Source organism: Mycotypha africana (assembly GCF_025528875.1).
Source record: "Mycotypha africana strain NRRL 2978 chromosome Unknown BDF20scaffold_10, whole genome shotgun sequence".
NCBI classification, from domain to species: Eukaryota; Fungi; Mucoromycota; class Mucoromycetes; order Mucorales; family Mycotyphaceae; genus Mycotypha; species Mycotypha africana.
This window is the reverse complement of record NW_026515734.1, coordinates 923,451-950,758: the sequence shown is the minus strand read 5'-3', so window position 1 is coordinate 950,758 and position 27,308 is coordinate 923,451. Positions and strand designations below refer to the sequence as shown.

The 27,308-nt window shown below is 37.3% G+C and overlaps 10 protein-coding genes and 1 non-coding gene across 11 annotated transcripts; 6 read left to right on the top strand and 5 right to left on the bottom strand.

Moving 5' to 3' along the window:
- Positions 1-707: 707 nt before the first annotated feature.
- Positions 708-2,608, bottom strand: BDF20DRAFT_838649 (uncharacterized protein; the record flags this gene model as incomplete). The annotated part of the gene is made up of 4 exons (XM_053079189.1): positions 708-819; positions 1,418-1,543; positions 2,319-2,387; positions 2,577-2,608. 4 exons carry the CDS (start codon positions 2,606-2,608, stop codon positions 708-710), a joined length of 339 nt encoding a protein of 112 aa, XP_052932957.1.
- BDF20DRAFT_t137 lies at positions 757-829 on the bottom strand. The gene has a single exon. It is a non-coding gene; the product is annotated as a tRNA-Trp (tRNA).
- An 837-nt stretch (positions 2,609-3,445) lies between the features above and the next one.
- On the top strand, positions 3,446-5,959 carry BDF20DRAFT_890294 (uncharacterized protein). Its single transcript, XM_053082189.1, has 6 exons — positions 3,446-4,114; positions 4,197-4,237; positions 4,499-4,665; positions 4,750-5,004; positions 5,106-5,439; positions 5,519-5,959. The coding sequence occupies exons 1-6, from the start codon at positions 3,519-3,521 to the stop codon at positions 5,680-5,682; spliced, it is 1,557 nt and encodes a 518-aa protein (XP_052932956.1). The 5' UTR covers positions 3,446-3,518; the 3' UTR covers positions 5,683-5,959.
- Positions 5,960-6,010: 51 nt separating this feature from the next.
- BDF20DRAFT_890288 (tubulin beta-3 chain) lies at positions 6,011-7,943 on the top strand. The gene is made up of 4 exons (XM_053082188.1): positions 6,011-6,178; positions 6,269-6,285; positions 6,395-6,534; positions 6,620-7,943. Exons 1-4 carry the CDS (start codon positions 6,151-6,153, stop codon positions 7,797-7,799), a joined length of 1,365 nt encoding a protein of 454 aa, XP_052932955.1. The 5' UTR covers positions 6,011-6,150; the 3' UTR covers positions 7,800-7,943.
- A 583-nt stretch (positions 7,944-8,526) lies between these two features.
- BDF20DRAFT_907666 (uncharacterized protein) lies at positions 8,527-9,670 on the top strand (the record flags this gene model as incomplete). The annotated part of the gene is made up of 3 exons (XM_053083405.1): positions 8,527-8,604; positions 8,690-9,397; positions 9,476-9,670. The coding sequence occupies 3 exons, from the start codon at positions 8,527-8,529 to the stop codon at positions 9,668-9,670; spliced, it is 981 nt and encodes a 326-aa protein (XP_052932954.1).
- A 51-nt stretch (positions 9,671-9,721) lies between these two features.
- Positions 9,722-11,301, bottom strand: BDF20DRAFT_916102 (uncharacterized protein; the record flags this gene model as incomplete). Its single annotated transcript, XM_053084407.1, has 5 exons — positions 9,722-10,432; positions 10,507-10,798; positions 10,862-11,035; positions 11,103-11,162; positions 11,225-11,301. 5 exons carry the CDS (start codon positions 11,299-11,301, stop codon positions 9,722-9,724), a joined length of 1,314 nt encoding a protein of 437 aa, XP_052932953.1.
- Positions 11,302-11,348: 47 nt separating this feature from the next.
- On the top strand, positions 11,349-13,369 carry BDF20DRAFT_890246 (tRNA A64-2'-O-ribosylphosphate transferase). The gene is made up of 6 exons (XM_053082187.1): positions 11,349-11,470; positions 11,537-11,619; positions 11,688-11,728; positions 11,798-12,397; positions 12,477-13,051; positions 13,111-13,369. The coding sequence occupies exons 1-5, from the start codon at positions 11,388-11,390 to the stop codon at positions 12,915-12,917; spliced, it is 1,248 nt and encodes a 415-aa protein (XP_052932952.1). The 5' UTR covers positions 11,349-11,387; the 3' UTR covers positions 12,918-13,051; positions 13,111-13,369.
- Positions 13,370-15,123: 1,754 nt separating this feature from the next.
- BDF20DRAFT_826505 (mediator of RNA polymerase II transcription subunit 31 putative) lies at positions 15,124-15,666 on the bottom strand (the record flags this gene model as incomplete). Its single annotated transcript, XM_053078081.1, has 3 exons — positions 15,124-15,325; positions 15,406-15,502; positions 15,582-15,666. 3 exons carry the CDS (start codon positions 15,664-15,666, stop codon positions 15,124-15,126), a joined length of 384 nt encoding a protein of 127 aa, XP_052932951.1.
- A 1,261-nt stretch (positions 15,667-16,927) lies between these two features.
- Positions 16,928-17,448, bottom strand: BDF20DRAFT_890223 (uncharacterized protein). Its single transcript, XM_053082186.1, is given in 4 exon segments — positions 16,928-17,026; positions 17,044-17,097; positions 17,154-17,246; positions 17,320-17,448. The coding sequence occupies 4 exon segments, from the start codon at positions 17,396-17,398 to the stop codon at positions 16,986-16,988; spliced, it is 267 nt and encodes an 88-aa protein (XP_052932950.1). The 5' UTR covers positions 17,399-17,448; the 3' UTR covers positions 16,928-16,985.
- Positions 17,449-19,927: 2,479 nt separating this feature from the next.
- Positions 19,928-22,163, top strand: BDF20DRAFT_890212 (uncharacterized protein). The gene is made up of 4 exons (XM_053082185.1): positions 19,928-20,320; positions 20,428-20,542; positions 20,684-21,255; positions 21,379-22,163. Exons 1-4 carry the CDS (start codon positions 20,110-20,112, stop codon positions 21,789-21,791), a joined length of 1,311 nt encoding a protein of 436 aa, XP_052932949.1. The 5' UTR covers positions 19,928-20,109; the 3' UTR covers positions 21,792-22,163.
- Positions 22,164-22,390: 227 nt separating this feature from the next.
- Positions 22,391-27,104, top strand: BDF20DRAFT_838641 (uncharacterized protein; the record flags this gene model as incomplete). The annotated part of the gene is made up of 3 exons (XM_053079188.1): positions 22,391-23,221; positions 23,320-23,997; positions 24,099-27,104. The coding sequence occupies 3 exons, from the start codon at positions 22,391-22,393 to the stop codon at positions 27,102-27,104; spliced, it is 4,515 nt and encodes a 1,504-aa protein (XP_052932948.1).
- Positions 27,105-27,308: the final 204 nt, after the last annotated feature.

Below are 27,308 nucleotides of genomic sequence, written 5' to 3'. Positions count from 1 at the left end.
GTCTTGTTGATATAGAGGATCTGCATTTTCTAGAGTGGTCTTTAGGGGTCATCGAGTATTGAAACCTCTGTAAGGCACTGTCAGCAGATTAAACTTTGACATTAATTATTGTATACAAATGATATCGAGAGAATTTTCCAATGTCTTACCAATTTTAGTGTATGGTTCTCTGTAAATACATCCTCTGTTGGCAGTTTCAGAACTGAGCAGAACATGCCCAAAATATCTATTTTTTTTTTATTTATTTTTTTTTGTACAAATTCAGGTACGATTTATGTAACAATAAGAAAACCATAAGCTATGGATCACAGAGTTGAAATGATAAATAGATAGTTATGCGAAGGCCATATGTCGTGCTATAACGATAGTTGAATGTAATGGCCAATGAGCCTATAACAATAACGTAACTCTCTGAATGGACAAAGAATCGACTTTATCTTCTTCTCAAATTCTAAGAGTACGCTTACTCTATCGTTACCACAGTACACGACACATATATGAAGAAATACAAGACTAAAACAATTTTCTCTGATTTGTTTTAGATTCAAGTTACAATTTATTCAATGGTGACAGACGTCAAAAGTATAATATCAGAAAAATGTAATGTTAAATAGAGAAGAAAGCTCTAATGAGGTGTGAAAGCAAATAGTATAAACCTGAGATATGTAAAAAAAAAAAAAAAGAAAAAAACCAAAACAACTTCATGCTCACAGCCCACTGAAGCTACAAACACCATAAAGGTTAAAAGTACAAAAGTGAGGAGTAAGAGAATTGAACTCTTGACCTTCAGATTTGGAATCTGACGCTCTACCAATTAAGCTAACCCCCCAATTGATATTTTTAAAAATTTTAATTTAAAATATTAAATAAATATTTTAACAAAACACGTGATGATCCGGCTTGAATAAATATGGTTTCGGAAAGTGTAAATGAAAATCTAGCTAGAGTTATTTCGCGGACTACTACTGTGTACGTGTCATTTTGATACATGAAGTCAAAGGTAAAATTGCCTTAAGTGAATGGTTTTGTGGCGTTCGCTAGTCTTAACTATAAGATAAAAGGTAAAGAATAACACAAGAGAAAATAAAAACGAAAGCTCAACGAAATCAAACCATTGTCTTTATTTCTCTTTCAAAAACAAACCAAAGAGAAAGAAAAGAAAACTAAGATTACTGCTATTAATAAAGACTTATTGTTGTATACGAATGAGATAGAAATATAAAGAGAAAAGAAAACAAAAGAAATCAGTGAAGACCAAGTTATGCTCTTTTATTTCGTAGAATATTCTGATAAAGAATGAAGATAAAAACCATGTAGGAAAAAAATACTTTTATTTAGATTGGTGGATATTGTAAAAAACTTTTTCTATCGAGACTCTTAGGTACAAGATGACCTGATGATAAAAGAAACGGCATACCCAATTGTTACTGCACGGTTCATCATGCTATAGCGGTGCCTTGACCGATTGGATCGGTGAAAGGAGGTAAGTGAGTTGATCTGAGTAAAGGTTCCTTTGACCCGGACTTCGGCAGATTCATTGTAACTAACGTAACGGACAGGAAAAACTATTCCTTGATTCTACCGACGTCTACGTTTCAGCCTTATTGAATTCTGTCAGAATGTAAAGAGTTAAAGTAAGGGATCAACAAGTTAGATAATAGCTTAAGTAGATTAGATTTGTGTATTGTGGTTTGATGTGCTAAATAAAGTTATCTGATTTAATCAAATCCAAATACTATAAATATCTTATCTCTAAATGAAGTCAATTACTCATCCAATGTTGTCTTGGATATACAGATGAAATATTCTTGAATTATTCTAACAATTCTATCACTCACGGTTATTCTAACCTTCATAAGGATCCGTAGTCTCTTATTTCAGTATCATATAATAATCCAAGAGTAATATGCTGTTGAATACAACACTTATACTGTTTGCTGTCTACGAAATGATTATATCGGAATCTATAGCTGACACTGATGTATTATGGTTAAATAATACTCGGTGAATTAGAGGTTTCCGTAAAAGAATAGGTCTTCCCTTTAAGTGGATGATTACTCGTCCATCCCAGAGTGGATTGATTTGTAATGTGCTATCCTGGCTGATCCAGGGTGATCATGCAGCTACATCTATAATCCAATATCTATCGGCCAACAGTTGTGTAGCTCAGATACTGTGGGAATGATTATAGATGTTAGCTAGGAAGGGATATTCGTGCGTGGTGTTCTTTTGATTGCGTGAACAGTTGTTGTACTAATAAAGAGTGATCGAGCCTTTTTATCTCCAACCATACTTTATTTCCATAGTAGGAGCAGTACCTTGGCCTACTATTTCTAGTTGTTGAATCAATATATCCTACGAGTACATATACCAATCCTGCTATATACCTAAACGTCATATAGCCATAGATAATCTAAATAAATTTATTTCGTAAAGATAACCTGTTCGAATCTTATGTGAGGTAGCTCGTCTCACATAACAATTATCGTTAATTCATATTCTTTTCTTATTTTATCTTTATTTGTTATACAATTTGATCCAAGGTTCAAATGTATGCAATCGAACACACCGCTTACCAAACGGGAACAAAGATATGAGCAGTACTCATCTCTTAAATCAAGTTTTATTTTACATTTCGTTAGACGTTGTGAGTGATTTACTCATATAATATTGCCATCGTGCCTCAAATACGACAGGTTTCTCCTATCAAGGTCAGCACTGACCGCAGAGAAAGTTAATAGTTGTCTTTTCCTTTATTATAACAGATCCCCCTCCGCACCTATAAAATATCTTTTTAAACAAAACCCAACACGTAAAACTATATGCAGAAGTGCTGCCAAAGACATTCGGCAACTATAGTAAGAGTTTGTGAATCATAACACATGAAAAAACAGTAAAAAGAATGAAAAGATAAAGAGATCGACTGTTTAGCTAGTCTGTGAGAAACGAAGAGGCGTTATATGAAGTAATTGAGATTGTTTATCACTATGAAAGGGCACTTGTGTAATATAAAGATTCAGGAAAAAATAAATAAATAAAAAAGCAGTAACAGTAAAAGAAAGGAACGCGACGACAACAAAGAAACTTATGAGAATAATACCAGTGCAGTAGACGTAAACCAATTCACGTTATCAAGTTTGTCCATGAGCCCCTTGATATTATAGATGAGATACCTTTGAAGGCTAATTATTCAATGATGGATAATGCTAGTATCCAATAAATCGAAATTGATGATTCGAGAAATAAAAGCTAAAGGTTATAGAATAATGTACCTCTCCCTTATTCGCCTGAGCTAAGTTCGATTGAACAGTTCTTGTAACTGTATTACAAACTGGTAACGTCTTGGAGTTTGTGCCGCTCACAGTCACACTACCTTACAGTTATTTTTTTACCTTCAGCAGATGTTCTCTTACGTCACGGGGTGTTTTGCTCTTTCTTTTTTTTCGTTATTTTTCTTCCAAAGTTTCTCTTTCTCTTTTGTACTTATTCAAAGAAAGGAATATATCTTAAATAGCAGGATGTCTGACGATTTTGATGATGAATTATACAACGTTTATAACGCATCTGGAAAGGAATCTGGATATAATGATGAGGACTTATATGACGATGAAGATCTATACGGAGAAATTCCTTTAGATGCCAATGCTGACAACACTGATTTGAACAATAACAGTAATAGCAATGACGCTGGGGAAGATCAACAGCAGTCTTCTAGTCAAGACGATTATAATAGAGATAAACAAAGAGGACACAATAATGGGTATCAACAGCAGCCACAACAGCGACGTCAGTATCAGCAGCAGCAAATGCAACAATACATGCAGCAAAATGGTATGTGGGCAGGTTATTCTCCTGCTGCATACCAGCAATACATGGCTGCTTTTCAACGTAGCTTACAGCAACAGATGGCCATGAATCCATATCAAATGCAACAGATGATGCAAAGACAATATAAGCCAAACATGCCATCGCAACAACCATATGGACAACAGCAAAATAGACACAGCAAGCCTAGACAGCAGCAACAACAGTCAGCAGACGATGAATCGAAGGATAAGGATAAAGTGAATGATAAGGAAGGAAAAAGTGACGAAAAGGAAGATTCGGATGAAGGGTAAGTCCTCAATAAACTAATGAAAACGGTCTAAGGTAAAGTTAAACTTATTATACTATGCTAAACAATTGCATCAAAAAAGAAAAATGTTTATTGGCGGTTTAAACTGGGAAACAACGGATGGTAAGATAGTTAAAATAGTTTCTATAGAAAGATATAATATTATTATATTAGAGTATTGTAATAGCAGAGATATTGTCATCGTCGTTATCAGTATATCAGATAGTAATATTGTATTATCTTCGTACTCCTTTCGCTCTTCACGGTGTAGAGGAGTAGTGGAGAAAAGAAAAAACAAAGAGAATAAAAAAGAGCAAAGGAAGAAGATAGACATAATATGCGAAAGTATTCATATAATAAATAATATACCTATTTACATTATAGAAAAACTACGTCAATACTTTTCTCAGTTTGGTGAAGTTATTGATTGTCTAATCATGCGTGATCCAGCTACACAGCGCTCAAGAGGATTCGCGTTCTTGACAATGCAGGATAATGAAACAGTCGATAAGATTCTGAGTAAAGAAGCACATTATCTTGACGGTAAAAAGGTAACGTAAAAACGAAAAAAATCACGATATTTGTAGATTGTAAAGAGAATAGTTCTTATTGATATGACCTACTATATTTTCCAGATTGATCCAAAGAGAGCTATTCCTCGTGAAGAACAGGATAAGACGGAGAAGATTTTTGTTGGTGGCATTTCACCTGAAGTCAGTGAAGAAGAATTCCGTACCTTTTTTACGCAATTTGGTAAAGTACTTGATGCTACTTTGATGGTTGAGCGTGACACAGGCCGCCCACGTGGTTTTGGTTTTGTTACATTCGAAAACATTGAGGGTGTTGAAAATGCATTAAGAGATCCAAATCTTGCAATTAAAGACAAAGTTGTAAAGTTACTAGTTGATATTTTATTCAGAAGCAGTTGTAGGAAACATATTCTGAGTCTAATTAACATACACCCTTTTCTGATTTGTATCGAAAATTATAGATTGAGGTTAAGCGAGCTATGCCTCGTCATAGACGTGAACGCCAGCAACAACAAAATGCTGCACCCGTATTCAACCCGAATTTCAGACCACAAGGATTTATGCCAAATCCCGGCTATCTCGGTACGAACTTGATGATGAATCAATTTGCTAACATGTATGGAATGTATGGTAATCCTGCAGCTGCGGGAGGTTATAACATGGCAGCAGCATATTACAATAATAATAATAATACCGGTTCTGCATACGGCGGAACAGCTAGTCCTGGCAGTGGTAGTGGCGGTAGCAGCAACAATCAGAATACTGCTAATAATAGGTACCAGCGCCAGCAACAAGGTAAGGGGTCATTTTAAAAAAGAAGCTGTTGCAAACTTTGAAATATCTTATGATATACTCATTATCTATCAAATTACAGGTGACAATTATTCTCGAAGCAGCAGCGATCAGCATAGAAATCGTTCAAGAGATCGTTATGGCTCTAGTTCCCATCGAGATTACAACCACCCTAGCTCAGGCGGAAGTGGTGGTCCCATTCATAGTTCTTCTTCATCAAAATCTCAACATTATCGCCCTTATTGAAAAGCACTGTTCCCTTTTTGAAGAGAAGAATTGCTTATGAATTGTTTTCAAAGTCTATATAAAAATATACTATCGAGTACTCATTAACTCACCTTTTGGTAAAGTAATCCATCTTTTATAAAACTCATATTCTATTTTTCAATCATAAGCAAAAACGCGAATCCGTAACCGCGTTTTTTTTTCTATTTTCGTTTTTCTTCAATTCTGCTTTCCTTCTCCTGTAAATCTGAAAAGCCGACATTTAATTTAATCTGCAATAAAAAAATTTGAGAAAAACCAATTTACGAGGCTTCTTTCCTTTTCTTTAAAGCAAACACCTTTTTGTAAGAGTCCCTTGTACTTTTCGTTGTATTACACCCTCGGGTTACTTACTAACGTTTGTCCGATTTCTATTTTAGACCTTCAGTTTACTTTCACACCTTCTCTTTAGATTTTCACTCATCTGTCAACTTTCTATCTTATAGCGCAATGAGAGAAATTATTCATTTACAAGCTGGTAAGATCGAAATCAAAGCATAAGTCTTTCGTAGCAGGGATTATAGCCTTTTTGAAATCTAATGCTCGCTTGACTTTTCCGTAAATGTAGGTCAATGCGGTAATCAGGTACGTTTACTTTATGTTCCTGAGCTTTTTCAAGTTTATCAAAATGTCTTCCTAAACCTTTCCTCTCTTCTATCTTTGTTCATTATTTATTACCTGACACAATATATAGATTGGTCAAAAGTTCTGGGAAACTATTTCCGAAGAACATGGTATAGATACCAATGGTAATTACTGCGGTAATGAAGACTTACAATTGGAACGTATCAACGTTTTTTATAACGAAGGATCTCAAGGAAAATATGTCCCAAGGTTAGAATCTCGAAGCATTTGTCTAATTTAAGGGGGAGGGGGGGACTAGTATGGTAAATTGCTGACAACACTTTTTTACCATTAGAGCTGTCCTCGTTGATTTAGAGCCTGCTACTATGGATAGTATCCGTGCTAGTCGTTATGGTAAAATCTTCAGACCCGATAACTTTGTCAATGCTCAGTCTGGCGCCGGCAATTCTTGGGCAAAAGGTTATTACACAGAGGGTGCAGAATTAGTCGAGACAATTATGGATGTCGTTCGTAAAGAAGCCGAGAATACAGATTGCCTTCAAGGTTTCCAGTTGGCTCATTCATTAGGTGGTGGTACTGGTTCTGGTCTCGGTTCTCTCTTGTTATCCAAGATTCGTGAAGAATATCCTGATCGTATCTTATCTACCTACTCCGTTGTTCCTTCTCCTAAAGTATCTGACACTGTTGTTGAGCCCTACAATGCTGTATTATCTGTTCATCAATTGGTTGAAAATTGTGATGCCACTTTCTGTATTGATAACGAAGCTTTGTATGACATCTGTTTCCGTACTCTCAAATTGAAGAATCCTGGATACGGTGATTTGAACCAGCTTGTTTCTGCTGTTATGTCAGGTGTCTCTACAAGTTTGCGTTTCCCTGGTCAGCTAAACAGTGATTTGCGTAAACTCTGTGTTAATATGGTTCCTTTCCCTCGTCTTCATTTCTTCATGGTTGGTGTCGCACCCTTGACCGCTTTCGGCTCCCAACAATACCGCAACTTGAGTGTTAGTGAGCTTACTTCTCAAATGTTTGATGCTCGTAATATGATGGCTGCATCAGACCCTCGTCATGGTCGCTACTTGACCGCTGCTACCATTTTCCGTGGTCGCCTATCTACAAAGGAAGTTGAAAACCAAATGTTGGCTGTTCAGCAAAAGAACTCTAGTTACTTTGTGGAATGGATTCCTAACAGTGTCAAGACTTCTCTTTGCGATATCCCTCCCGTAGGTCAAAAGATGTCTGGTACTTTCATCGGTAATAGCACTGCTATTCAAGATTTGTTCAAACGTGTCAACGAACAATTCACAGCTATGTTCAGAAGAAAGGCTTTCTTACATTGGTATACTGGCGAAGGTATGGATGAAATGGAATTTACTGAAGCTGAATCCAACATGAACGATCTTGTATCCGAATACCAACAATACCAAGAAGCTTCTATCGAAGAAGAAGCATATCCAGAAGGTGACGAATACATGGAAGAAGATCTGGGAGAAGGAGAAGTGATGGAAGAGTAAAGTTAATAAAATAATCATATATACACAAAGCAATGCAAGCATATTTCGATACTAAAATAACCACCAAATTGAGATGAATATCCCACCCAAAAAATCTCACTGATAATTAGTGATAATAATAAAATAATACTTTATTGTTTTAAATACATGTTTGTCAAGTTGTTTATCTTGGGCAATACAGTCATAAAAGTGATTGAAGGTTGTATTGCCTAGGTATCGCTTCATATTCTAATATAAAGGAGTTTCATTTCGTTGGTTTACCAATTGCTTCCTGCCCTTTTTTTTTTTTTCAAAGATCTACTAAAGTAAAGCGTCAAAGCATGGAAGCCCAACAAATCACCGCATCGGAACCTCCAGCTAAGCCAACTCGAAACTCTTCTTTACGGAAGCAAGTGCCTCCACCGCCCACGCCAAGCAGAGAACGAGCTTTATCCTCTGGGTGGTCTTTGAATAGTAATATGAACTTTTATGACATACCAGTCGTAACTTGATCGTTCATTTAACTCTGAGGAAAGATGTGGTTTCAGCCGCTAACTACAATGAACTCTTTCACCAGAGCAATGCTTTAAATGACTTAATAGAACAATATCTACCTCCAAACGAGAGGCCACAAATTGGGGCCGAAAAAGATACCAAAGAGTTAAAAACAATGGTGGTAAGAATTTCTCTTAATTCACGTCACTATCCGTTCGCAATTAAGTATTAAGGGCTTCAATAGACGAGCAATATGTGGCGATCGTTAGCCAAATACGCACGTCAGCAAATTGTGCAGTCAGAATCATCTCAAGTCGAATCCATTCTTGAAGTAAGTTTGCTTCAAATTTGTGTTATGTGCCTTCAAAAATTCCAGTCTTTAATTCAACAACATAATACAAATATAACCATTGTAGTTATGGTATTTGAGGCTGTTAGCGTTAACGAAGCTAGGTCTCTGTCAGCTTGCTTCTGCCGAATTTGAAAAACTTGGTGATTTTGAACGGCCGGAATTATGTGATCCAAATACCCAAGAATCACTTGTACCCTTCGAACTACGTGTGCTATTCGCTACACTACCGGTGCACTTAAAATATCCCACTGTCGCTTTAGAAAGGATCACGTTACTGATTGTATATTGCAAAAGAATGCAAATAAAGAAGAATAAGGCAACTAGCAGCAATAGCAATAAAGGAGATAATGGGGACATTTGGGAGCAGCGCGAACTACAGATGTATTTGGTGTTAGCAACGCATTTGGTACATATGAAAGACTTTACAGCGGCAGCAGAGGTGCTGAGTAGAGTTTCGAAAAGAGCTCCTGATGACTTGGACATATTATACAGTTTAGGGCAATTGTATCTCCAAATGGGTGATTTAAAATCGGCTAGCAAAGTATTCCAACAGGCCCAAAACAAGTATAATAATGCTAGCAATAACGATGAACAGATGGGTTCTTCTTCAGAAATGAAAGCGACAGATATCAATAAAACATTCGAGTCGATAGCACAAGGAAATTGGTCTAAAGCGCGGGATAGTTTGGAAACAATGAACCAACATAATGATAATCCTACGATGGTCAATAATCTGGCCGTATGCGAGCTTTATTTGGGTAATTTGAGTAAGGTAAAGAAAAACATCTACATATAATGCACGATTTCCTGTACAATATAGAAATCTAATAGACACAATTGCTCCTTCTAGGCTATCAAAATAATCGAAGATTTGATATTGAAGCATCCGGCTTCTGCTGGCATTTGCGAAACTACACTCATGAACCTTTGCACACTATATGAATTGCGTTACGAAAACTCGAACCAAAAGAAACTTGAATTACTGAAACAGGTAGCTGCTTGGGTTGGTGACTCTTTTCAACCTACTTGTTTGAAATTACAATAATAATAAACGAAAACATAGCAAAACTATGTTCTTTGTTTACAGCAAGCTATTTCAGTTTTTATAGTGTGTTCCTCTTTTGAAACCACATTGTTCTTCTATTCTCTTTTTCAAATGAGACCAGAGACTTATAAATATTTCTCGATCTTGGCCGCTCGTCCACACAATGTAAAAAACTGTGCTGTTGATTGCAGCAGTCGACGATGATCGGATCTGGATCTGGAATATCACTGGTTCATCAAAGATATTTTTATCTTGAGAATCTGTTGTGTCTCGATCCAGTTTTTGCCTTTTTCTTTGTCTTCTTGCTGCTCTTGACCATGTGTTTCGATCAACACAACATCTAAGTATAGTTTCATTATCCTTTCCAGTACTGCTTGGGCATTCATATTCTATTTCCAAATCTTTCAATATCGCAATAGTATCTTCCAAGATGTCATCTCTTTTTTTGGGCAACTCTATCTCAAACTTGTTGAGGGTACTATACTCCTCTACCATGTAAGCCGTAATGGGTCGATCAGTATAAAAAGACCATGCAATACCCCAACGAGTCGTTTTTCCCTGAGTGAAACTGGTAACGAAATGGTTGCTGATGCCTTTAGCTGTTAAATAACGTATGAGCGGCCGAATAGTGCTTTTTAATCCGATCATACTAGTGTACCATCGTATTCTTTTTTTCAAATGTAAACTTTCATCAATCATTGTCTTAATAAATGATAGTTCTCCACCTTGTGTGATCATTTCATTTTCAGAACCAGTGCAAACCTAGAATCAAATGAAATATTGATTAATATGCCTTGAGAAGCGTAAAACATCCCTTGCAGAACTAAACACTTTACTGCATATGGCTTTGATTGCTTGTTAGTAAGCCCTTCATCTACTTCCTCTTGGCTGCTGTAAAACGGCGGGTTGCACATGCTGAACGCATAATGGATCTGATTATCTTCGATCAGAAAAATCTTATTGGGATCTTCGTTATACTTGATAGAAATTCTGTCTTGTAGATTGTTGCTCTTGATATTTTTTAGCGCATACTCGACAGACCTTGCGTCTATTTCTGTTCCTAAGAACGTCCAATTCTGGTTTTGAGCGCAGCCTAATAAGGGGTAAATACATGATGCTCCAACGCCACTGATGGTTCCACGTTAGTGTATTTAGTTCTGTAAACTATAATAAAGCCCAGAGTTTTCGTACATGTCTATGCCTCGAATTTCATTTTTCTTCTCGCCTAAAGTTAGCGTATCGTTTAACAAATCTTCTAGCCATAAAATGTAGTTTAATCGGTTGGGTACAGCTGGACATAAGGTATCCAAAGGAAAATCTATGTCTATATTGAAATCTTTCCTCATAAGGCATACACATAATTGCCTAGCATATTCTGTTTGAATTATCGCTCCAGTACTTTACAAAGATTAGCTCGGTTGAACTCACTTACTTTACAGCTTTGGGATCTTTAAAATCGATGAAGCTGCGCCCTTGTGAAGTTGTTTTGACACTATTCCCTCAAATAAATTTAGCAACGTTAGAGGAATTTTAAACAGTACATCATCTACTTACAAGGGCTTAAATGCCTCGAACTCTTCAGCCAACTTTTTGAAATCAGGCTCAACAATGTAAATATTTCGTGAATGCATAACAGAAGAGAAAAAGCTAGAGTAATTTTCCCTTGAGTCTCAGCTTTTTTTCTTCACCTTTCTCGTTCAGCTTTGATGCAATAACAATGTTTGAAGAAGAAGAGTTATTTCCTGAACGCAATGAATTTAACTTTGAGTCAAGGCTAATCAGAAATGACAGTAAAAATATGTACATATAGTTGCACACGTAACGTGTAGACAGTAGTAGAGCAAAGACACTAAGAGCATCTTATAGTTATAACCGTCTTCGATCGATCAAGGACGATGCTGAATTTGTTATGAAAGTTGCAGATCTTTACTCCAATTTGGCTTTAATCGGTATGAGATCCTGCTTTTCTTTAGATTTACTTAATTGTATTGACCCAGGAAAATTATCTCTTCACCAGCCAACGAACGTTGTGGCTCTTGGTATATTGATCGCACGAAAGTAACGAGAAGAAATTAAGTGCTCAAAAATAAAAGTGTGGAAAGTGATTAATTCCCTTTTCATTTATAGAAAAAAGCTTATTCTGCCTACTTTAAGTCAACCGATGGTCATATGCACATATGGGATTTCAGTATTCGCCGTAATAATCTCCATTTGATACCTGTTTTAATGGAACATAGCGGTGGTATAATTGTTGATTCTACGCGAAAAGGAAAACGCATACCTGATGCTTTATCCAAAACGATCCCTATTTGGTGCTGCACACTTAACCGTGCTGTTGCCAAATATAGAGGCTACCATCATTCTGATGCATTGAACGATTCAAATGGCTGGGATACAACCTTTCATTCGCTACCTTCAATAATATCCAGGTCTGAGCATGCGCAAATTGAAGCAAGGATAGATGGCTTTGTTGATAAATTACTATCGTCTGGCATTGATATTCATAAGTTATCGCGAGAGCTAAAAAAACCTCTGCGGCCCATATGGTACACACCTCAATCATATGATGCTTTAATGGAATCTCCTCCTGATTTTGACGACGAACATATCTCTTTCTGCCCTGTAGTATGCTTAAGTGCATCAGAAGCAGTGGAGACAGGTTACGAGAGAAGAAATGGTTATTTGTATGTGCAAGGCTCTGGCGATGATCAAGAATCGTGGGCAATGGTAAAGGACGCTTTTATTTGCACTGCGTGTGAAACTTGCCCGTAGCTCATTATCTCCATTTTTGTCATTCATACGAAAGGGTTTAACCGCTATGATTTTCTGGAAACACCACGATGAAATATTGGCAAGCGCTGCAAAGTGTGAGGATAACGTTCGACGAATTGTGTCCTTAAGCAAATCTAAAAGCGCTTTTGAAGACATTGGAGAGAAGAACTTTGCCTTCATCGGTACGACAGGTTTAGCTATTGGTAATTTTATAAGTGGCAAACCGTCCGATTGTTGGTTGGCATTTGATTATGTCATAAACTGTAGTGAAGAGAAATATGAATGCATGGATGAGAGCAAAAAGGATTGTTTTTTACATCTGCGTATACCAGAAGGAAAAAAAGGGCAAATAATCTTTGCGCAAAGTATACAGAAGGCCATTGATTTCGTGTATAAACCAATAGTCGAGGGAAAGAAAGTGTTGATACACGGCCAAAAAGGTATACATACTTTTTCTTTAGCGCCAAAAAGATAGAAAAAGAAAAAAGCGATACCTAATTACAGCTTTCCACGCTGTAGGCAAAGATTATTCAGTCGGTATATTACTCTCAATCATTTTACATTACTATGATATTCAGGGCCAATTGAGTCTTGATAGAAAGCCACACGGTAAGCATCTATGACTGTCGTAAGATTACGCCGTTTACAAATACTAATACTGTTGATAGTTGATAAGAAGACTGTCCAGCATCAGCTAGTGCAGATTATCTCCTTTTGGGAAAAGGCCTCTCCATCTAGAACAACTCTCAAGCGTATCAATACTCATTTTATGAGCCCTTCAGTTGGGAAGTAAATGATTCTCTTATAACACCAGCTCGAGATAAAATTGCAATGGGTTCTCGGGATGTATGTTTTTACAAACCTTACCTTATAGTTCTACGGCTTTTTATTACAACTATGGCCTTTTTTTTTTTTTTTTTTTTTTTTCTAGTTCAACGTCTGATGAACTGTTTATGTTCGTACAAAGGTTAAAAGACTCATTCTTCTGACTGTAATAGTAGTTTGCCAAGGAGATCAACTTTTGAAAAGAGCATACCGCTAATATTGCTTATAAGCCCTTCATCGATGTTTACGCTTTTAGAAATGAAGTGTGATTTTCATTTACTTTACCCTTTCGTATATCCATATGTTACTCTTCAGGATATTATTGCTTCAAGTAGTTAAGTTTGATGGAGCCATCAAGGCAGACGAAGAAAGTTGCATATGTTCAATTAAGATAATATTATTCGCAGGATAATTTAAATCGTTAAGTAATACTAAACAAATGTAAAAGGCGGGTACAGCACTTTCTCGGGAAGCTGTAAAGCTAAATAATCCACGTGCTCGTACAGAGAATTCAAAACTCCCATTGTTGACCCTACTACTGCTCGTATCTTATGACTAATTATTACATCTATTGTTCGAGTTAAAATTTCAGGAACATTAAGGTTCGATTGATCTTTATATAGATGTACACAATACGAAAAAGAATTACCAAATTCATTAGGATGGGTCTCACTCTTTTTATCATATCATTTCCGATTATACATTTATTGTGCTTCGGGTTTATTGTTGATAATAGACAAAATGTATCTGCGTATACTTTGTCATGCATTCAGTTGTTCTGTAAAATGACAGGGTGTAAATTTTCAAATTGTCAAACTTTTAATCAGAAACAATAAAAAGTTACCGTATACGTTACTGAGCAATATGCACTGCTGCTAAATGTACCCTTACGTACATATTCATTAAGCATAAATCAGTCAACTTCTTTGAAAAGGAAGTGAAAGGTAAGCGAAAAACAACGGACGGAAGTAAGAGGACTAAATTCTCGCAGCATGACTTCATCACGTTACGTATGAGTCCTAGCTTTACAATAATACGTATGTAATTCAAAATACTACGCATGATTTAAGTACGTTTCTTGCTTTTCCTTTTTCCTTTCTCTTCGTTTCGTTCGTCGCCGCCTTCTCTCAAAGTCGTTGTCGATTCGGTCTATCCACAAACATAACCATATATTTATGATCTCGGGTTTATTTTCTTGGTACCAAAATAGAAATGTTCAACAATTACAGGAGCCTTTTAACGATCAGTATAAAGCAGCAGGTAGCGATGAAGATTGGGTAGAAGTAATAACGCCTGTGCAGAAGGAGCAACAACAGCATGTAACAATGCAATCGCCCGATGGTGGACAGCAAGTAGGTCAAAATTTAAGGGAGCAACCATCTGATAAAACACCAGTGAATAAAACCAGCACAATAAAGACTACAGAATCGCATTCTGAACTAGCTATGCTCCAAAAAAACGATGGTTATGATGCACAATCATGTTCAGTTGAAACAACGGACAAGGTTGATAGTCTCCCGATCAAGAAGTTATCTCGTCAAGAAAGGAGGGCCAAAGCACGTTTAGCAACAAAAGAAATGAAGAAACAGGCACGCATTGCTGCATTAGCCGCCCATTATAATAAAGGGATGAAGGGTAGCGGCTGCTTACCCACAGGACCCTTAACGACGAACTAGGGTTATACAACTTTACCGGTATGAAAGCAAGCAAGTGATATATCATCATCATGCTTTCATCATCATCTTTTTGTAAATAAATATAATAAAAATTAAAGGAAAAGCAAAGAATGTAAATGATAAGGGATGCCTTTCCATTTTATGTGTGAAAGGCGAGATGAGCGTTTATTGTTGTATAAATTATTGTGTCTTTTCACCTCCGTTAACTTCAACTGCTTCTATTAATCCTTCCACCGCTTGTGACGTCCTTGGAGGATTACGTAAATACTGCCAATGGTAATATTGCATACGATGCACTTCTGTGGTATTTTCTGAGGTACTTATATATTCTCGAAACTGAGCATGCTGAAGAAGGTCCAAAAAGTAAAGTGCGTGGGGATAACTGAGAAACAGCAAAAAGCTTTGTATTAACGGCTCTGTATGAATCGATAACTACAAACAAAATGTAAAGTAAAGACTCACACAACAAACTTTGCATATTCAGGCTTTTTCCAGTACTGTAGATAATCCAGATAGTTAAGAAATGCAGGATCTTTGAAGTACTGTTGCTGTGCAAGATCTGACAATCGAAAAGTTGAAATGAGTTTTGACTGTATGCACACACATTTAACAAAACACACAAGTTCAAAAAGTTTTACTATTCAAAAACCAAGGGTTTGCTAGGCATTGTATGAACTCCAGCTCAATCTGAAAACGTCTCTTTTCCTCCTCCGCATCTAACATGCTATCAAAAAGTTAAAGGATATTTTCTCTGCGTCTTTGCGACTTGCAGTTTCACAGATTGGTTAAGGAACAAGAAACTTCCACAAGGAAACAGCAGTCAATTTTTCTAAAGAATGCAAAATCATAATACAGCATTAAAAAATTCGATCGGAGCCCTAAGTATAACAGATCACGAAAACATTATCTTAGAGTGTCAATTGCTACAATTCGATGCGTCGCGCAAGCTAACGACGATGTGCGTTAATCCAGCAATAACTGTATAAAGCATGAGGCATCTTGCCACCTCTGACACTTCACGTTGTATACTTCTTTATCTAGCTCAAAATTTTTAAATAACAGATGAAAGTCTCATTCCTGGAAAACATCACATGAAATGATGAGCGCTGATAAATAATAACAGGAAGAGTACAATTAGCAGTAATAATGGTAAAGGCACAGCTATTAGAGAAACAGTGCTTTTGAGGGTTCGCCATCCACTAAACATCGTGCATGCGAACAAAACCCGGACCTTGTGTCTTGGAAATTTCTGACTTTGCAATCTTGGGAAAGTTAACTATACAGTTTTTTCAACTTTGGGTTTAGACAAAGCCGCAATACAACTAGACGAAAAAAGTGAAATTTTAAACGATTAAGTTATAACTTCAAGATCGAACTACACAAAAATTGAGACACTTACCTGTAAAAATCAAACCAGCTTCGTGCTGGCGATTAGAGGATGGGGTGAAGCGGTTGATGCGGGCGACTTTGGTTTTTTAGAGAACTCCGCGGGTCTTCCTGTTGACTTCCAGATCGAAACGCTAATTGCCAACATGTTTTTAGCAGCGTATCTGGTACTTCCGGTCATATGATAATATTCCTTGGTAGAGCAGCTGGGTACTTGATGTTTGTTATGATCTAGTCCGATTGCCGCTGTGAAGACAGATCTTCGCCCTGGATCAAGGAAAGCGGGTCTGTAATCGTCTTGTACTTCGTCATAAGAAATATCTTCCAAAGTCAAGGTGTGATTATGAATGGCCATGTCTTCTTTTGCTTTCTTTCTGCGGTTGAACAAAAAGTCTACAGTAAAGCCGTCCGACCTAGCCATGTTTCGAAACATTACATCAGAACTTTCCTTCAAAGCGGTTAGACTATGACAGAAGCAAAAATAGGGGTGTGGTTACTATTAGCGATAATTTTGCTGAGGAAGTTCTTCTATAGGTTTTACCTTTTAAAACCGAACCTTTTGAAGTTGAAGACTTTGCAGAATTGTTCGAGTTGGGCTGTATAACCCTTGGCAACTTTTCCTTTCGAGGGAACGGGAAGTAGAATGACCCTGTAAGTCACAACTGATGCACTTGATATCTCCCGTTGTTTGCTTCTTCTTTCTCTTTGCTTGCTTCTTTTCTTCCTTGATTGTAGCTGATTGCTTACGTTTCTTGCCGCTACTTCTAACTAAATTTGCGTTAAGCAAACATAAAATTGTCCTGTAGTGCGAACATGATACTTACTCTCACTTGCAGAAACTGCTTTGTAAAGCTTGCATTCATGGTATGCCTTGTTGAAATGTCCGAGTGTTTTGCAATCCTTGCACTCGATGTTTACTAGTCATACGAAACATGAATTGAGGATTGCCACTATAACCTATTTGTGGCAGCGCGCTCATGTGTTACTTACGGAAGGACTCGTTTTTGACTTTATTCTTATGGGCTTCTGCCACCGATTTGATTTTTTGCACGATTTTGACTTTGTACATGGTGAGTAGTAGCTATCAGGATGAGGAAAGGAAGTATAGAAGAAGAAGATGGAAATCAACGGAAAGGCATCTAAATGCTTCGAATTTGACAACATCTATTTTTTATTACGATTGACAACAACAACCGTTATCTACGTGGCGGAAGAACGTGTCTGGGATCAGTTTAACGCGTAGTTCAATTCATATGATCCATAAATAAAGTCGCGTAAACCACAACCCTGTGTCTATTACTAATAAAACCTGTGTCGCGCTGAAAGTTTCAATACATCTCGTAGTACTTTAGACGTGGCGCCGCTATCAATTGAAAAGTATCTAATAACCTTCAAAGTAATGTCTCCAATTATTTATTCAATGAATCGTCCAAGAATATTATACCACTTCATCCTAAAGTGGTTTAAAGTTATCTAAATTAAAAATATATTGTCCAATATAATATGTATAATGTGTAAAGTTGAAGCTAAAACACTATATTTCGAAGCCTTCGTTTTTTCGTTTTAAATAGTAAATCTTAACTCTTTTCTTCCTCTCTTCACTTTCTTTTTTGTCCCTTTCTTCCAAAGGCGATATGATCTTACTCTCTCTCCAGTTCCTAAAGATAAAATTGGTAATATCGAAAACTGCGTCAATAAAAGCTTCCTTTTCAATGAAGCGGAAAACACAGCATCATTCTTCAGATACGTTGATCCTAAGGATAATTCGGTATTTTGATATGATTAAGGTGAGCTAATTAATACTGTCAAGATTTGAACCCTTTGCCTATATTATAGCTGGGCTGGATTACACTCAATATCTTTTCAGTTTTCTGATGTTTTTACTCATCTGTATTTTTCTGAAAGGCTAGCAAAATCGCTTAACTCCCAAACCATTTTAATTGAATGCAAGTTTGACTGTAAAGCATACCATGCGCTTGCGAAAAAGCTCGGGATCATGGTCGAGATCCTTTTCAAAACCCATTACAACACAAACATTCTGTTATGATGCCTATTAATAAGTCTTCATCAAAGCTTCAAACATTCTACTCGAACTCAATAACGATATATATCACATATATAAGTTTTGTTTCTGACATAGCTTACGTTCAATTAACCCTGCTATCACAATGGTATACTCTTCCTGCTTATCGTGAATTGTTAGTTGGTTTTCTTTGTTCATTAGGCGACCAACTTTTTATAGTCACTGAACAAAGCTGTGTACTATCATGTGTTCAAATCTCTTTAAAAATCAGGTACACATGCTCATCCCATGTGGCGGATAGTTCCTGTCTGAGAGACCCGTCTTGCCTAATGGCCACTTTTATTCCCTCTTGATCTAATATATCGTAGCATTTTTACTATTGAAAGCAATTTACATTTCATTTAAATGAAACTCTTCCTCGTTTGTCCTCTGTGCTACACAATAGAGACACCCTTTTTATTGAAAATGACCAACATTAATGGTGTCATCTTTATTCTTGTCAACGAAATGAAGTATAGCACGTCATGTATCCATCCTTCTGATAGTTCTATTTGACTATCCTTTGTGCCTTATTTTTCTATATTCATTTGCAAATATACCGCTCTCTTATTTTCCAGGTTACGTGCGTAACCAACATTCTTTCATTTTTACATATGATAAAATTACTGTAAGTTCGCTCTTGTAGCAAGAGACCCTACGTCATCCAAAACAAATACTAAGTGATGGCCAATGTCTATGAAACTGTAGCCGGTTGTCTTCTAGACTTTTAAAGGGATAAAATAAATGATCTAGACAAAGCAGAGTAAATAGATGCTGTACCGTAGTTATAGAATAAGTTACCATGAAGCATTCGACTCTTCACCCTCTTTACACGCTGTAACTAGTCTTCTATGTATTGATGCTGAGCATTTCAAAAATATAAGTTTGTAATGAAACACTTTATCGAAACTGCATCCATCCATATAACAGTGCGTCGGAACTCTGTTGGCATTGTCCACCGTCTCCCTTATGGCCAAATCAACGACGGCTTTTGTTGACGTTGTTCTTCCGATTACAAAACTTACAAAAGCGTTCATTTAAGGTGTGACAAATAGAAATTACACAAGGCAAATCTACAATGAAAAAGATAAGGTGTGGATATATTTCAGGTATTGTCACACACAAATACACAACAGACGTTATTACAACCAAGGCATGACACCCCCGACTATTCTATAAGGGAGGGAGACCCTTTTCCCGTTATCAAAGTAATTTTGACATGACGATGGGTTCTGACTGTAACAATAATCTGGACGAGATTTTTACTTGCAAACGGCATTTGTCTTTTTATGGTTAATAGAATTCTGCTTATTGAACCAATAATGGCGGTCTTTTATAAGCAAAAACACGCTCATCTTTGGCTAATAAAAATAAAAAAAAAAGCTAAAATCTTACAGCTTACCTTATAGACAGTCGCTCAAAAAAGTGGCTTTACAAATTTAAGATTTATGGGTATAAAAAATATTTGACAATGCTCCCGTCAGATTTCGAAAGTGTTGCGGCTTCGAAAAGTAGTGTCATAGAAGGTTTTGTTACACAACAGAAGAAAACGGAACAGAAGATCACTCAAAAAAAGAACAAAAAATTTATGCACAATTTTTATTTTCTTTCATTTTTTATTCTGATTTGTGTGAGCTCTTTCCATCTTTTTATATCAACCATTACTTCAGCTTTTCAAGTTTTATACTGTATTATCTACATTCAAAAAGACGCTCAAAATGAATATGCTACCGAACCCTATACAGCTCGTGCAAACGTCTGAATTCAATATCAATGTTGAAACCGATCATATTATTCTACATGGCAATGTCGACGAATCGGCTGGTGTCATGTTACGGGGATCGGTAGTGCTTCACTGTCATGAAACGACAAAAGTAAGGTCTATTATGCTGAAGTTTGTAGGAAAGGCAAAAGTAAACTGGACAGAAGGTAATTTATCCTACTTGACTCAAAAAGCGGGGCTATATTCTCGGCACTTTGATATGTAAAAAACTAGGATCTTGGGCTTACATTTTCCTTTCAAACACACCGTTTAGGTTTAGGGTCTCATCAACGACATTATAAGGACGAAAAAACAATTATAAAGCATGAGTGGAGTTTCTTACCTCCACATCGCAAGACATATCATCTACCAGAGGGCCGTTATAAATGGTAAAGAAAAGTTAAGAAAAAAAAAAAAGAATTGTTAAAATGAGAAATATGCTGTAAACAGGGTACATCCAACTGTTGCGGTGCGTACTTAATAAAAGTTTCTAACATTTTATGTTTCAAACTGTCGTAAAAATGGCATAGGGATTTTGAATTGCCTTTGCCAGGTGATTTGCCGGAAACAGTAGATCATGATCTAGGCCAGGTGTATTATAGACTGAAAGCCGTAGTTGAGCGGCCCACCTTTTTGATGAATTATACCGACAAAAAAGTTCTGCGCGTTTCCAGAGTTCTATTACCTTCTTCCCTAGAATTAACTCAATCTTTGGTCATATCTAATACATGGGTCGACAAAATCAGTTACGACATAAGTGTAACAAGCAAGGTTTTCAGTATGGGCAGCCTCATTCCTATCACGTTTGCGCTGGTGCCCATCGCCCCAGATCTTCAAGTGAGGTCAGTATCTTGTGTACTTAAAGAATATACGACTTTAACAGCAGAAGATCATTCGAAAATGGAAGGCAAGGTGATTAAACATTTGAGGGATGAACATTTCCCGACAACTGGGCCGGATGCATGGACAAAGACAGAGTTATTACCTGTACCCGACTATACCTCACATTTAGTGCAAACAGACTCTTACTGTGATTTGATAAAGATCAAACATAAGTTGAAGTTTATTGTATCTCTCATGAATGCGGATGGGCATATATCAGGTAATTGTAGTTTTGAACAATTTGGAATGAAATGCCTGTGAAAATCATCAAGACGAGGCTACAGTATAGCAGCGTTCATGTGGATTTTGTTATTGACTGGTGATAAACTTGACATATTAATAGAGCTGCGAGCTGCTGTTCCAATAATCATAGCAGATATATCTCCTGAAGAGGATGAGAATGCCCTACCCACTTATGAGGATGCCTGGAAATCTGTACCCTATGACCCAGCGCAAATCGCTGCATTAGTGGAAAGAGGAGATTTACCCCCTTCTATTGCCATATCAGCTCCAAATGAAGCAGCAGTGGCGGCTAGCCAAGCTCTAGTGTCGTCTTCTGATACAGATGACGATAACGATCATAGCGCCAATAGTAGTCTCACCAACTTGAACTCGACAACCGCTTGGGAAGGTATTGATTTGTCAAGGGTGCCTTCCTATACAACAGCCATTCGCTCCAACCGATTGTACAGCTTCTCTGGTTCGTTACCTGGATACGAATCGTTGGTCGTAGTGCCAGGAAACAGAGCGTCATAAAACGAAAACTTCGCATCGTTTGACCGGACATATTTCTACACATTAAGATTGTATCATTAGCTGTAAAGAAAACAGTGATTTGTAATTTAAATGGTTTTGATCTCTATAACCCCATACTCCTTGTAATATATATATTCATAATATCCTCATTCTTATTCTTCATTATAATTATATACTAATTAGTGAAATCCTCAGACTCTTAGTGCCTATATTTCTTTTTAGTGTCTTTGAATTAGTTTCTTTCTGCTCACTTGCTTATTATCTATATACAGCAAAAATGTCTCAGGTTTCAGCCGCTCATTCATATTTTTCGCCGTGGGGGAGGATGAAAAGAAAAAAATAATAAAAAGTTTTATACTTGGGAACAGGACTTTTTTCTCTTCATAGTTTTTCTAAAGAAGACATGTATAGCTCATAAGAGTTTTCAGGATTATGCTTGTTAGATTTTATACAACTCTATCCCCTCATTTTTATTTATTCTCATCTTGTATATAAAACACAGTTCTAATATCGTTACTGTACTATTAATTTATTATTGAATCCACCTTGGCAGCAGTAACATTCACGCTTACTGTCATTTGCGCTCATACTAAATCAGCATGTTGCCCTATCTATTAACACTATCCAAAATTCGCTATTTTATCTCAAAAAAGGTCTTCTATACCTTGGGCAGCAGAATTGCTTCACATCCTTTTCTTATTCTATTCAGTTATTTATTCTTCATACTTCATATATCATATCCCATTGTATTCGATCCGTCACCTAGTCAGCATACTGTAAAAAACTATATAGACGGACATCTATGGCAAGCAACACATCACTTGAATTATTTGGCAGTAGATAATCCAACATTGAACGCAGGAGACAAACCACCGCTTATTAATTACATAGCAGAGCAAATCATCCTACCATTCCCTGGGGACGGTACGACCCATTTGCTTAACGTCGAACAGCAGCAACAGGCATTCAAAAACTTATTAACAGCATCACTATCCCTTTACAAATCTATCACGATCTCTAATCAATTGAAGTCAGTTTGTGCATTAACACCACAACGACAATGTATTGTACATTCGCCATTTTCCTTATGGAACTACGATGAACAAGAATTACAAAATGATAAGAATATTTCAAATACCATCAATAGTCATATGCTTAAAACGTCAAAGATAACTAATCTACCATTACATCCAGCGACATTTATGGGAAATGTCACATTGGATGAATCATCACAACAATTTACTTCAGCCAACTCGATCATTTTGACGTTCATATTGAAAAATACTGAACATACCCTAGACATTTGGAATCAAATTTGGAATCGAGCCTTTAAAGCAATAATGATTCACCCATCAGAAAACGCACAGATCGTACCACTGGCATCCATAGCAACAGATGCAACGATAAAACCATACTTAGTTCAATATAAGGTTGGATCTCATTCTTTTAACTTTTTTTTTTTTTTGCAAAAATCAAGCTGTGTAACTTATTCTTTTTTTCTGACATTCCTTGGGTCTTTTCACAATAGTTGAAAGTTCTTCCTGCTTTCTCGTTAAACCGAGCTAGTACGATCATTCTATTGACCTTTGGAGTTACTCTCTTCATTTTTGTTCGGAAGAAGTTCACAAAATCCAAATTGCTCAAATCGCATTCAGGACTGGGTGTAGCTGCGTTATTTCTATCTGGTTCGTGCTATACACTGACTTTTGCACTACTACAACATTCAACATCAGCCAACTTTGAAGATGCATGCTTTTTAATGTTGACTGTGTGCATATCGACTACGGTGGAGCATATGTTACTGATCACACAAGCTGTAGTGGCTAGAGAAAAGAAAGATATTCGCATCAACAATAGGGTTGGAAAGGGATTGCAGCAAGTAGGCGTTCAGATGACAACAACATTACTCGGTGAATTACTGATACTTGCTATTGGAAGTACGATGAAGCAGAATAGCGCTTATATTAAATCATTCTGTTTGTTCACCAGCACTGCATTGGTTTTGGGATATATATTATGCTTGACATTGTATATTGCCATTTTATCGATCGATATCCGACGAGCAGAACTGGCAGATTTAGCTAATCATGAACATGAAAATGAACCTGTTCATTATGAGAGTGAGGAGACGTTATCTTATTTTTACGCACAACAATATCATGAACGACTAAAGAACAAATCGAGAAGAGCTTTCAATGCCTTATTGGTAAGTGCAAGAAATACTAGAATGAATCCTTGTCACTCTGAGGATAAAAAAGAATTACCGGCAGGGCACTAATCCTATTTTACTTTACTGGTTTTTTATAGCTTTGTGCTATTTTACTGATATTACATTTTCATGCACCATCGAGTGCAGTCGCTTCAGAATCGATTACTTTCAAGTCCTTGAGGTCTCTTGCTATACGAAAGCAATATAACGCCATTTCAAGAGATTTTTGGTCAACTTTGAATCCTAATTACAGTCCAACAACCCTACAAGTTTGCCCGCCCCATATTGTTGCTACAACGTTCTCCAACGACATGAGTGAGCAAGAAGCTCAGGAGTCTATGAAAAAAATCAGCACTTACTATTCAGATAGGTTTTCCAACGTTCTGTACAGTATGCGATATCAACATGATTCACAGCAGCACGGTTTTGATGAGCAACAGCCTTACTGCTATACTTTCTTAGATTCATTACATCCTCTATTACTCATTCGCTGTATAGTTGACAATACCGGCAATATACCAATACTTATCCTTTACATCAAGCTCATTGGCATTCTTTTATGGATGATTCCGCCAGTTCGTGAACGATTACTATCACCTCTTTTACATGCCTTGCTTTTGCGTATCTCCAAACTTTTATCTTATACATTTCTTCCCAGATTCCTCATCAAACTTAACCGGATGAATAGCATGGGGAACAATAGTCATCACTTTATTGGTGTCGTTGGAAGCGGTACGGGTAGTAGTAGCAGCTCTTTGGATAAAAACAGTACTCAAAGCAACAGTGGGAATAGTCATAACGGCAGTAGTATTCATTTGGGCGCGATTTCATTGCAATCACAATTCAACAAACGACAGAATCTGGATAATATTCATCAAGTCAAGATTAAAACGCTCCTTGGAATGCATGTGGCAGATCTTAACATGATACACAGCACTGATCGGTTTCTTGTGTCTGTGGGTCAGGACAACAAATTGGTTTTATGGGATGTTGCCACCGGTCAGTGGCTCGCTAGGCTGAACAAGCTGAACGGTCAAAGATGTCGCGAAGAAGACGATGAGAGAGAACTTTGGTTTGCTGATGCTCAGCAACCGCGGAAGGACTGCTTCAACAGCAATGGTAATTCGATAAGAACAAAAGCGACTGCTACAGCAGCAACCCCGGATGATGGTCGAGTACAGCGCTGTCTCCCTCATCCACGATGTGCTCAACTCTCTTTGGATAATAAATTTGTAGTTGCAGGGTTTGAGAACGGTGCCGTTTGTGTTTGGGACACGATCACACTTCAACTGAAACATGAGCTCATGACAAAAAAACGGCATCAGCGACAGCAACAACACAGTCGTGTATTACATGTCAAGTTTTTGGATCATCAAACATTCATATCTGTCCATAAAGATAATTCTTTGCAAGAATGGAATGCAAAAACAGGCCAGCTAATCGACTGTATAGAAGACACAGGGCATATTCAAAATATCAGTCATGTATATACTTTACCCAATTCAAATAGCAATGATAGCTATCAGGGGCAGGAACAGCTTGTTTGGACAGCATCCAGTAAAGAAGGTTTGGTTAAATGTTGGAAGAGGCGGGATGTCTCGACGGAAAAATCGACTGTTACACGATGGCAAAATCTATACAGTATCACGATTCCTCATTGTGTTACTTCTGTTGCGGCAGATCAACTTCAGGATGGAAGTGGAATTCTTGTCCTTGGCTCTATTGATGGTGCTGTCAGGGTTTACGACTACATCTCGGGTGCACTAGTGAATACTTTGTCAAGAGGCGGTTATATCAAGAAGAAGGAAAGAGATGCAGAAGTCGGCGGCCCTCTACTAAAATTCAGCACAGTTGCAATGAATGATTCCGAGCCCTCCATGAACAAATATAGCCGCTATGGTTACGAGGGCCACATTTCTTCGTCCTTGTTGTTATCGTTTGATCAACAAGGTTCCTCTCAACAGAGTTTACAACAGCAGAGACAGCTACAACTTGGACAGAATGAGCATTGCAATGGAACTGTTATATTCGATCACCAGGATGCTATTAGTCAAGTTGTGGTGACGCCTATTCGTGTACCCGGTTTTGAAAATGATACATGTCCTCAATGCAAAACGACGCTGTCCTTGGGTTTCTTTGTGGCATCTTGCTCCTTAGATGAATCAGTGCATGTCTGGAGACTGATAAATACAACGGCAACAGAAAATGGATGTGGCTTCTGTGCCAAGAAGAACTATTATCGACATTCAGCTTTGAAACAGGCAGCAACAGCAGCAAAGAATGACAATAGTAACGTCTGTAGAAGGAAGAAGAGCTCGGTTGGCACTACATTACGTCAAAGGCTGGCAAAAGAAGATATGGCGGCCTCCTCATCTGTCGCCTGTCAACAATCACAATGCAAAGGGCAGTTGTTGCAACCATTATTTCTAGGAAAATTGTCTCAGCTCGGTGGGCGAGGTCTTGTATTTTGCGATAATATGGTGTTAGCTGGTCTACGCCGTACTGTCAAGCAGCAGCACCATTATGCCAGCGAAGAGAGCTTTTGGGAAGTATGGTTCACATCACTACAGTACTATGAGCCTCCTTCTCTAACAACAGAAGATACTGCACTTATACCTGTTATTTCATATGACCTTGAGAAGGATGAAAACTATTACTATCCGTTACAACAACAAATGCAGCAAGAAGAAGAAGAACGCATGAGAGAAGATTTATTAAAAAAGCGGAATAAGAGCTGCTTATGGGAGCAATTCTTATTGAAATTTTTTGGAATTAAAAAAGTGGCATCGACAAAAAAGACAGCAGACAGCCGTTTTCAAAAGTCTGCGACAACAGCAACCTGTTTGCGAAAAAACCCTCCAAGCAGCGATTGTAATTTTAATTCTAATTATACCTCATTATCATCTTATCAGCCTTCGAATGCCAATGCGTTCAATATCAACAATATACCAGAACAGGACGATACAGAGAATGAAGATGATGTTGACGCGTACGAAGTTTTGCCTTTCTCTTTAATTCAACATGCTACCAGCACAGATGGTCGGGGTCTCAGTTGTGACTATGGCAATTTTATCAAAATAATCTCGTTCGCAACTGAAGGCTAGTTTCAGCAATAGTAACAAAATGCTTGATATTGTTATTTACTATTTATTTCAAAACACTCTTTCCCTTCTGTTAAACTATCATCATTAGTTACCAAAGAAACCGTCTAAAAATATTGCTTGTCAAGTATTTTTATTTTTTTTTGTTTTGTTTTTGTCAGCGTAGCAAATATTGTTGTTGTCACAGGGTTTATATATGGAGGTATC